General features: G+C 47.4%; 1 protein-coding gene across 1 annotated transcript; it reads left to right on the forward strand.

Annotated features, from left to right (window-relative positions):
- Positions 1 to 515: 515 nt before the first annotated feature.
- On the forward strand, positions 516 to 10,031 carry LOC113408223 (coagulation factor V-like; the record flags this gene model as incomplete). Its single annotated transcript, XM_026661397.2, has 3 exons — positions 516 to 751; positions 3,955 to 4,046; positions 9,909 to 10,031. Coding segments are annotated over exons 1-3 (376 nt in total), but the record flags the coding sequence as incomplete, so codon positions are not given.
- Positions 10,032 to 11,425: the final 1,394 nt, after the last annotated feature.

Consider the following 11,425-nt stretch of genomic DNA (forward strand, 5'->3'; position numbering starts at 1 on the left):
CAGCTGTCAGTTTCTATTAACCTGCACTGGATTTGAAGTCTCTGGAGCCTGTCAGTCCCCAGGCCCTGAACTATTTCTTGCTCTGTATCACCCAGCATGCCAGGTTTGCAGGATGGGGTAGGATCTTTCCCCCTCAAAATTGGAATAATCCCTGAAATCCAAGGACATGTGGCATCCCTAGCCAGCCCTGCCCCCAGTGCCAGCACTCCACCTATGCTTCATCACCCTGCAAGTCAACCACATAAACGGTTCCTATTTGGGTTGCTGCCCCTAATACCCTACTGCCCTAGTAGGCAACGACCCAGCCAACCAACTCTGCCTTATGTGGTTGAGGCTGCTTGTCCTTTGTGCTTGGCACGCAGCAGGGAAGATGTGGGGGAGGAAGGGAAAGGCAGCCTGAACAACTGTTTATCTCCACTCTGATTCCTGTCAGCAGCAGCAGGAGGTGAAGAGCAATGACCTGGGTGTCACTAACACCACCATCACCTCTTTCATCACTAACCACAATGAAAGCATTTCCCCAGCAGTAGCAAAAGCAGCAGCCACTGCCTCATGTGTCTCCCAGTGTGGCATCAGCAGGAGCTTGCACCATGGAGCTCTCCTGCACGCGCCTCTTTTTCTTGATGCTGCTTGGTTTGTGGTGGCCAGGTTTGGCGTGGCATCGGGTGGGAGCAGCTCAGGTTCGGGAGCACTACATAGCCGCAGAGATTACCAGCTGGAGCTACAGACCCCAGTCCAAAGAACAGTCCAGGTAAGTGCGGGAAGATGTGGAGGCAACCAGCCCCCTCCTGGGCTGAAAGGGACTTGAGGCTCCTGGGGAGTTTGTGCCCAGCTGGGTTTAGGGACTGATCCAGCTTATGGAAGTTACGAGTCTTTGCACTGACTCCAGTTGGATGAAGCCCTTAATTCAGTTCAATGCTATCAGCTGTTTTATTCACACAATGTAATTTTTTGAGCAGTTTTTATTGATGCCATTTTGACAAAGGCAAACTTGGGCTCACTCCCGCATCCTCTGTACCCCCAAAACGCTCACTGGGGTCAGTCCTACAGTGAGAATTTTTACGTGAGATTTGGTGTTTTCTCACAGCCTCAGCTCCTGTGACTAGGTGAAAACCTCAGAATCTCAGCTTTCATTTCAACAATAAAAAACTTTTTTCTGGCCCCCACAATTGTGTAGAAAAGCTCAAAGGCCACAAGGCAAATAAAAAAACCTCTCAACATTATCATCTGTTTAAAATCTCATCATTTGGGGGGAAATTTGGAGTTCTTTTTATTTGTTTTTTGGTCACACTCTCTTCACATTTTCAAGTTTTCTCTGCAACCACTAGAAATATGCTGTTTTGTGTTTTTGTTTTAAAAGCGGAGATTCTCATGCAAACTTTTGATTCAAGTGGCTGGGGCTTTAAGAAAAAACATCAAATGTGGCAGAACTAACAACAACAAAAATCACCAGAGTTGGCAATTCTACATCTATTTTTAAATAAGAAAAGGTCCTTACAAAAAACACCATAGATTTTAAAAAATGTAAATGAATAATCTAGTTTACTTTCTTTATTGTTGCTTACTAAGTACATTTCTTCAGCTGAGGTGATGAATACACAATAGTCAGTTTCACCATGTTCATGCTTTCTGCTCAGTTTCACTTTCAGGTTCCCATGGCAGCATTGACAAATTGTGTGTGTGTGTGTGGTTGGTCGGTCGGTAGGTAAAAACAAAAATAAAAAGTACCAAAAGGTAAATGACTTACAGCTCATATATGCTGCAGAATACTGCAGGCTTCATGGGCTCTCCAACAAATTATGCAATTTTACAACTCTTCAAAGCTGCAAGAACAGACAGTACAAAACCAGATAGTACTATATAGGCATAACACAGTAGGGTGGAGGTTACAGTAATAATATAGGAGACCTATGTGAATAGGGAGGGGAGGGAAGGACCCAGGAGGGAAAAGGTGGAGGAGTTAGGTGGAATGGAAGTCTGACATTCTTTGAGCAGTCTGAATGTTTTTTATTCAAATGTATCTAGAAAGAGGGCCCAAAACTTCTTTGAATGCGTTTAATTGATCTCTAAAGTGATAATCTATTCTTTTATTGGCTGCTAACTCAGAAAGAAGTTGGTCCAATAAAAGATGTTCTCACCCACCTTGTCTCTCTCATATCCTGGGACCAACATGACTATAACAACACTTAAAAAGAACTCAGGTCTGAATACGTGACTGCTCTATTTTGGCATAAATTTACTCTTCCATTTTGTTTTTAAAAATATTTTTTTAAACAAAATCTCCTGGTTTTTAACACTTGAGGCTGGCAGTACTGTATATGATATAACCAGGTGTAATTTTTCAGTGCCCCCTGCCCTCCAAACATACACCGTTTGGGCTTGCATGCATATGTCAATGACGTTTCCAAGCTGCTCTTTGGTTTCTTTTGTGCTACATATATGTCTCCCACTCATCTCTGTATAGAAACCAAGCTGGCTAGAGGTTTGGCTCTGTTTACACATGCTGGTCAAAGATTATTTCTGGCTGTATGTTGTTGCTAATCCTGGCAGAAATGTTTCAGATTTTTGAAATTTCAATTAAATATTTTCATGAAAAAATGTCAGGTTTTTCTAATGATTCCATTCCTTTTGTAATAACTTCTTTCTTCCTGTGTCCCAGGGTCAGTCAGGCATGTTCCATCTAATATCATTACAGGAGGTCACATATCACCTTCATGAGGACAAACTGTTGCAGGGAAAAGCTCCGCAGTGAGCTCCATAGATCAGAGCCTTCTCTTGCTGACATCATCCATGTTAACTCAGGGGGCCCAATTCTGCTCCCCATGGAGTAGAAACCTGTGGCATTTCTGCCTTATTCTTTCCTTGCTGGGAGAGTGATTTAGAGTAATCCACAGCCTTGCAGGGCAGCAGATCTGCTCTGAACTCAGAGGTTGGATCCTGAGCCATCACCATGGGCTGACCTCCCCTTCATCCAGCTGTCCTGCCTCCCTGTCTGTGCGCTGTCATCAGCTTCCCCCTACCAAGCCTGTGCCTTACCTTCCTGAAAGGAAGATAGGAGACTTTGAGGGGGAGTTGTTGCTGCACCCCCACTCCAGTAGCTACCAAGAAATCTACCAATCAGCTAGGGATGCATGACACAAAATGTAGCTGCTCTGCTCCTCCAACCTTCATTTCAGCTCAGCACCCGTCGTCCAACCGCCACGTGCTCTCTTCCTTTTGCCTGCTTGGGTTCTTCTACAGCACCTAGCATGGGATCCATTTGTTCATATACTTTTATGAATCAAAAGGTAAAGACAGTTGCCACATTTCCCAAGAAGCAGTTTCCTGAATGGCTTTGATCCCTGGGCTGCCTTATAAGAGGCCAGATTGCTCTTTCAAAGGGGAACGAATCACATTTTCTATTTTACCTAAAAGTCACAGCAGTTACAGATAATTGCCACGCTGAATGATTGTGCTGAGATCATTGCAGGTGATCTTGAAACTGAAGCACAGGGATGGGGGATCCAGATTCTGCTCCCAGCTCTGCAATACACATCCTGTGTGACTTTGGGCAGGTCACTTCAGCTCTCTGGGTTCCTATTTCCCCAACTGTGAAGTGAGGAAACCAATACCAACCTCACAGTAGAGTCGAAAGGAGCTACAGCATAGCAAAACGTGGTTTGTTACATTATTAAACTGTATTACAATAGTGTCTAGAAGCCCCAGCTGCGATCGGGGCTCCATTGTGCTAAGTGCTGAATAAAGATGTAATAAGAGAGTCCCTGTCCAAAGAGCTTACACTCTAAATGGGCACAGGGTGGGAGGGGAAACAGATGAAATGATTTACCCAAGTGACAGAGCCAGGAATAGAAGCCAGGTCTCCAGAGGCCCACTCTAGTGCCCACTCCACTGGACCACACTGCATAGCTAAGAAGCTTTACATTTAATTTATTTTTTTAATACTTCCTATTGCAGATTAGACAATTCAGAGCCTGTGTTTAAGAAAATTGCCTATAGAGAGTATGAAGCAGATTTTCAGACAGCAAAACCAAGAGATACGTTCTCAGGTAAGCAGAAAATAACTTTCAAAGCCAATGTCTTCTACGTGCAGGAAAATGTGCCTGTATTTGTATACCCATCACTAGCATGTACTGCAAGCCAAGCAAATAGAGAGAGAATTTAGGTGGCTCTTCTCTATAGCACAGGAGCCAAAAGCCCAATCTCTTAAAAATATTGGCCTCCATTACCAGTATTGATTACATTGGAGAGGGTTCAAAGAAGAGCCACAAAAATGACTACAGGGTTAGAAAACATTCTGTAGAGTGAGTTCTCAGAGTCTATCCATTTAGCATAACAAAGAGAAGGTTAAGGGGTCACTTAATTACAGTTTATAAATATCTACTGTGACAAAGTTCCTCCTCTATCTTGGTGGGTCCTGCGCTTATTGGCAGATTTTCTTGCCTCAGAGATTCACCATGTGGGTTGGGGAACAGCCCAGAGACCTTCCCCTCTGGAAGAACCCACAGTCCAGGTCAACTGGGAGGTTTGGGGGGAACCCGGGCCCGCCCTCTACTCCGGGTTCCAGCCCAGGGCCCTGTGGACTGCAGCTGTCTATAGTGCCTCCTGTAACAGCTGCATGACAGCTACAACTCCCTGAGCAACTTCCCCTTGGCTTCCTCCAAACACCTTCCTTATTCTCACCACAGGACCTTCCTCCTGGTGTCTGATAACGCTTGTACTCCTCAGTCCTCCAGCAGCACACCCTCTCACTCGCAGCTCCTTGCGCCTCTTACTCCCAGCTTCTCACACTACAAACTGAAGTGAGCTCCTTTTAAAACCCAGGTGCCCTGATTAGCCTGCCTTAATTGATTCTAGCAGCTTCTTAATTGGCTCCAGGTGTCCTAATTAGCCTGCCTGCCTTAACTGGTTCTAGCAGGTTCCTGATTCCTCTAGTGCAGCCCCTTTTCTGGTCACTCAGGGAACAGAAAACTACTCATCCAGTGACAAGTATATTGCCCTCTACCAGACTCCTGTACCCCACTGGTCTGGGTCTGTCACACTACATAGGGTGCAAATATTTAATAATGGGCTCTTCAGTCTAGCAGAGAAAACTATAACAGGATCCAATGGTTGGAAGTTGCAGCTAGACAAATTCAGACTGGAAATAAGGTGCATGTTTTTGACAGTGAGAGTAATTAGCCATTGGAACAATTTACCGAGGGTTGTGCTAGGTTCTCCATCACTGGCCATTTTTAAATCAAGATTGGGTGCTTTTCCAAAAGATCTGCTCTAGGAATTATTTTGGAGAAGTTCTATGGCCTGTGTTGTACAGGAGGTGAGACTAGATCAGCGGTTCTCAAACTGTGGGTTGGGACCCCAAAGTGGGTCATGACCCTGTTTTAATGGGGTCGCCATGGGCCGGCATTAGCCTTGCTGGGGCCCAGGACCGAAGCTCAAGGGCTTCAGCCCTGAGTGTGTGAGGAGGCCCTCAGGTAACATGCCCCCGCCTGGGGCTGAAGCCCTTGGGATTCAGCTTTGTGCCCCCCCCGCCCCAAGAGAGGGAGGGCTCTGGCTTTGGCCCCCCGCCCAGGGCAGCGGGGCTCGGGCGGGCTCAGGCTTTGGTCCCTCCCCTCCTGGGGTCATGTAGCAATTTTTGTTGTCAGAAGGGGGTTGCAGTGCAATGAAGTTTGAGAACCCCTGGATTAGCTGATGACAATGGTTCCTCCTGGCCTTGGAATTTATGGATCAAAAGTGACTAGTAATTGGAGTGTTCCCATTTTTGGGTCACTGATTTGAGATGCCCTAAGAGGGACTGATTTTCTGAACCCGCCCTACTCAGCACTTTTTGAAAATCAAGCCCCTTTACAGTATTTCAAATTGGGCACCCAAAATCTCTAGCCACCTTTGAAAATGTAAGTCATTGACTTTGCAGCTTCACAACCAGGAGATTTCCACTGTCTTCCTTATTCTGTTTCTCCAATATACTGTTATGATCATACTGTTGCAGAATGATCCTTCTGTGGGATCATTCGTGCTCCTGGAAGGCCATCTGTGTGATGGGTCTGTATTGGTGCCATTGCTGGCCAGAATACAGGCGTACACTATTGCAGCATTTGCAGAATATACGGGCACCAATTTTTGGAGGCTGGTTTCTGTATTTCCAGAACTTGAAAAAAATTGGATGTTGCTCCCTTCACTTCTACTGCTATCGATCTCCCCACGTGTAGCGCTGTGCAAAACAGTGACACTGATCACACTCAGTCCTCTGTTTGACACCATTTACCGTCCCCTGCCTGGGCTCATGATGGATCAGTGCACAGCTGCAGAGTCTCCCCCCTTACTACTCCCCATTATGGATTCCACCACTCCTCCGGGAAGAGATCTAAGGTCACCCCGGGGACAGGTTCTGGGGCGTATTAGCAGGTGGGGTGGGTTGCTGTAGGGGGGTAGAAGTGGAGGAGTGGCTTGGTGGGGTCGTTCCCTTTGACTTGGATTTTCAAGCAAGCCTGCATGGGGGACTGCACCCTTGAACCTCCACTATTGATTTTGGATAAGTTCTGGAACACTGGGGAAGTTCCAGAAGACTGGAAGAAAATTTATGCTGGTATTTAAGGAGTGCTGGCGTCCAGTTGCTGTGATCCAACCTGCAGGGTCGAGTTTGTGATTATGTAAGGGGACTGTTGCCCCCTTACTAACATTCAGTGGGGGTGTTTTGGTTGGCTAGCTCCCAGCACTAAAAGGGGAAGGGTCGATGGCAAATCAGGAGCCTGAGACTGACAGACCCCAGGAACAATGGGGAGAGGCCAATGCGCCAGATCAGCCTGATTGACAGGGCGGGCAGGCTAATCAGAGAGTCAGGAGGCCAGGGGGGGTCCCGTCCTCTGTGTGAACTGGAATTGCCTGGGTCAGACAGAGTGGGGCTGAGCTAAGGAGAGAGCAGGGGCCCGAGCTAAGTTGCTGGAAGCAGAGCTGCAGCCTCAAAGCCAGAGCACAGCCCAGAGAGAGCAGACCTGCCCTGGAAGGAGAGCTGCAGCCACCAGAGCCAGAGGGGCTAGACAAGCAGCCAGGAAGCAGGTCAGAGCTGGGAGCAGAGTCACAGAAGCAGCCTGCAGAGCAGACCTGTCCTGGGGGCAGAGCTGTAGCAACCAAGGCCAGAGAAGCAGCCCAGGGAGCTGAAGGCAGAGCAGCAGCAGCCGTGCTGAGGCAGAGTGGAGCTGGAGCAGTCTGGAGCTGGGTGCGGTGAGCAGCTGGGGAGAGTGAGGGGGACCCTGGGCAGTGGGCCCAGCACAGGGAGACGCCTCAGCCAAGAGGCTCTGCAGGCCAGACTTAGAGGGGGATCATAACCCCGACCGGGCAGGGCGACGCTGGGAAAAAGGGTCCTGCCACCTAGAGCCTGAGAGCGTGTGGCCACCGCCAGAGCAAGTGTCCAACCCGCAGCGACTCTGCAGCACAGCCAGGGCCTGAGAAGGAGGCCTGGGACCTACAAGGAACAGACTGTGACCTGCCCTGATGTTCCAGAGACACTGTTTGTAATGTTCCCTGCCACAGAGCAGGGTGATGTGTTTTCCTTTAATCTTTCCCACTTTTCCTTATTTTTTTTTTAAATTAATTGTTAAACATCTTGTATTTGCTTTAAATTGTATGAAATGATCAGTGGGTCAGGGAGGTGCCCAGTGCAGGGAGAGTACCCCGGAGTGGGGACACCCTAGCCCCTGTCCTGGGTGACCACAGCAGGGTTGGGGGTTGAGCCCCCCAGGAATCCTGGTCCCAGCCTTGTCGGGGTTTACGAGGACTCTGCCTGACAGGAGAGTGGAAGGGGAGTCCTCAAGGGCAGGGAGGCCTCTGGGTAAAGGGAGTGGGAGCGAGGACTCAGATCCTTTCGCTAGCCCACTTCACCAGGGTAGTGCAGAAGCCAGGAAAGTTCCCCACAATAGCAGGACCATTCCCTGCTTACAATTAGATCCCTCCTGGGTTGACACTGTAGTCTCTGGGAACTCATCCTCCCTTCTCCTTTGGAGCCACTGATTCATTTCCTCTCTTTCAATAACAGAGCAGGAAAGGAAGTGAGTAATTGGCTGGTCGCTCGTTAGACAGGACCAGTCGTTACCAAGTGGGGAGCAACGCGCTCGCTCTGTAAAGCCGTTTGTAACATGGCAGGAAGGAATGTCACAGATCTGGTTGGGCACCCCCTGCTGGCCACCCACTAGACTGCTGTGAGGGGAATCCAAGCCTCTGGATCCCTGGATATGTTAAGGCTCTGGGACCTGAAGACAGTCTAGCCCCTGCCCCGATCTTGGAGTCCCCAGACACGCACTCAGGGTGCAGACTTTCTATCTGGCACCTCCTTATGAGAGCTGGAACCCACTCTTGAGCTGCCGAGCCCCTGGGCACAATGGGGACACTTCAGACTCCATTGTACTTAAATACACCCTCTCCCTACACTCCACTCCAAGGTGAAAAGCTTCTGGTTTATAGGTTAACAGGAGGCATGTGATAATTATGAAGCAGATAATGCATTCTCACGCTTTGCACAGAGCCTAGCACAATTGCTCCTTTACTTAATCACATAAAGCACAAGACAATACAGATCATATAGAACACAAGAACCATCCTAATCACAATGCACCTCACTAGCTCACTCCTCCCTTCGGATTCCTTGGAGGGACACATGTGTCCAGGAAGATAGGCAGGCAGGGTTTCCCCTGCCTCAGGCAGGCTGTTACATGTTGGGTGGCTTACCCCACATGGAGTTTCCTTCCCCCAGCCCCTGTGACCTTGCTGTCTCCTGCACAGTGCTTCCCCTTCCTCTGTGGCTCTCTGCATTGATATGCCCCCTTCCAATACTTGGCTTCCTTTGTTCTATCTTTTGGTAACTTTTCCTTGTTCCATAAAAGCCCTCCCCTCAGACAGGATGGGTAAAACTGGCTTTTCCCTAGGATGCAGTCGTTGGGTGGAGTCAGGTGCTACATATTTACAGGTAAATGTCTAGTTTAAAAAAAAAACCACCTTTGCAAAGGCTTGATCCATTTATGGATTAATGTCAATGGAAAAAATTCTTTTGTCTTCAGTGGAAGATGCCTCAGGCTATCACTACAATACCTTTCTTACCAACCCCATTTCCACAGCATGCGTTCTGTGACTGAAGGATCTTTTCTTCCCTGATTGTTGGTATGTCTACACTGCACTGTAAAGTGTGATACCAGCTGAGGTAGACATATACACACTAGCTTAAATCTAGCTAACATGGCTAAAAGTATAAAAGAAGATGCAGGAGCATCGGCTTCAATGTGGGCTCCTAGGTATGTACTTACATTGTTAGCCTGAACCTGGGTCTGTGCTATTGCATCTTTTCTGATATTCTTAGCCGTGCTACCTACACTAAAGCTAGCATGGGAATGCCTTGCCGAGCTGCAACTGCATATCCCACTGCAGTGGAGACAAACCTTGTGTTGTAAAGGCTGTTGCTCTTTATATCACATTAAACACTCCCTAAGACTTCTGTCTGCTTTCCTAAAACTATGCTAGTACTGGTGACTAATTTGTAAGGGGAGAAAACCCTTCCCCAACCTTTAAGCTGTCTGTTCACTAAACTTTCCATAGCCAGGAAACAGCCTTCTCGCTTCATGTGCAGAATTTTCCTATGAATTTCAGTGTCCTTTGCTGAATATATAATTCACAGCCTTATTTACATTGGGCCACATCTGTTAGATCCTTGAGGGCCTTTCTACCATCCAGGTATTTCACAGCTAAATCACTGGACAGGATTAATCCTCATTGCACTGGCATTAAATCCTCTGATTTATTGTGTGCAACTTGTCCTTTAACAGGAGTTCACTCTCCCACTCGGGAGAAAGTGACTTTCCCTTTCAATAAGATGCACCATTTGATGCTCATTATCGCTTTTTATTTTTAATACTGAATTTCTGCAGGACTTCTGGGACCAACTCTGCGTGCTGAAGTGGGAGACACTTTAGTAGTTCACTTTAAGAACATGGCCAACAAACCGCTGAGCATTCACCCACAGGGCATAGCTTACAACAAACTGTCAGAAGGTATGTGCTGTAAAATACCATCTATTCTTTTTTTCTACTCAAGACTATATAATCTTAGATAGAGAAGGGCCTAAAACCAAGTCCAGGGTATGGACACCATCGACCTTTGATCTTTGGATCTGAATCTACATTTTGTGGCCCAACCTCATCTATTATTACATCAACCATGTGACAGCCCTGTTGTCTGAGATGTGTATATTGCTGAATGACTCTTCACGTATGCTGGTGACATAGCTGTTTTGCCAAAGCTGAGAACCTGGAGAACAAAAGTAACTGGTCAGTTAAAATACCCACCCTGAAGAAAGGGAGGAGGGAAGTTGTCAGCTGCTGCAGGCTGACACAAACTGACTGGCCTGGTCTACACCTAAAATGTAGTTTGAGCTAGCTACATCGCTTGGGGCTGTGAAAAATTTCACGCTCTGTACAAACAGTTAGATCAACCTAATCTCCGCTGTAGATGCAGCTAGGGCAATGGAAGAATTAATCGTCGACCTAGTTACTGCCTCTCAGAAGGGTGGACTAACAATCTTAATGGAAATCCCCTCATGTCAATAAGGAAGCGTTTCACTTCAGCAGTACAGCAGCAGCACCACAGCTGTGCTGCTCCAATGCAGATGTATCCAGAAGAGAGTCGGGGCAGCAAGCAGGATGTAATTTGGTCCCCAAGAAAACATGGGCTCCAAGGCTACCTAGGGGCTTGAGGGGAATGTCTGGTGTAGGTAAGACAGTATGTGTATAGGTCTCTTATTTTCAATCCATCTCTCTGAGTGCTGTGCACCTTTTGGCAAACAAATCATACTTTTGTTTTGAAGAGGCTGCTTCTGTGTCACTGCATACTACCACTGACCACAGGCTCCTAAGGAGAAACTCTTGCAGGTGCCACGCCATTGGGCTTGCTAGATATCATGGTTGGCAACCAGGGAGGTGTGACCCAGAGACCAAGTCGGGGAGTGGTTGGATCAGGGGATCTCCCCCCAAAAAGAAGTGGAGGCATAGCCCTGCCACTTGAAAGAGATGCAGTCGGGGAACTGGAACAGGGTCTCAGAAGGGGTGGTCTAGCCAGGGACTATGACAAAGGGTACTTGGTATGTCCCAGTAGGAGCTCAGCTTCTTGCAAGATCTGGCCTTTGGCTGTCAGTTCTTAGAGGCGTGGTACTTATATATCCTGCTGGTTTTCTAGAATGCCATAGAGACCGAATCAAACTTGAGTAAAGCTATCAGTTTAAGACAGTGCCACTCTATCCTGCCAAATGATTTATCAACATCCATTAATAAAATTAAGGATGGAATCCAATTTGATGTTAACTTCTTCTAACTGGCACTCAATCAGCTTGATTGCATAGAGCTGCAAGTGCAACAAGGGGGTAGAAAATAGAGTGGTGAGGGAGGAAATG

The sequence above is a fragment of the Terrapene carolina genome, unplaced genomic scaffold (assembly GCF_002925995.2).
Source record: "Terrapene carolina triunguis isolate 2854851 unplaced genomic scaffold, T_m_triunguis-2.0 Scaffold1096, whole genome shotgun sequence".
NCBI classification, from domain to species: domain Eukaryota; kingdom Metazoa; phylum Chordata; order Testudines; family Emydidae; genus Terrapene; species Terrapene triunguis.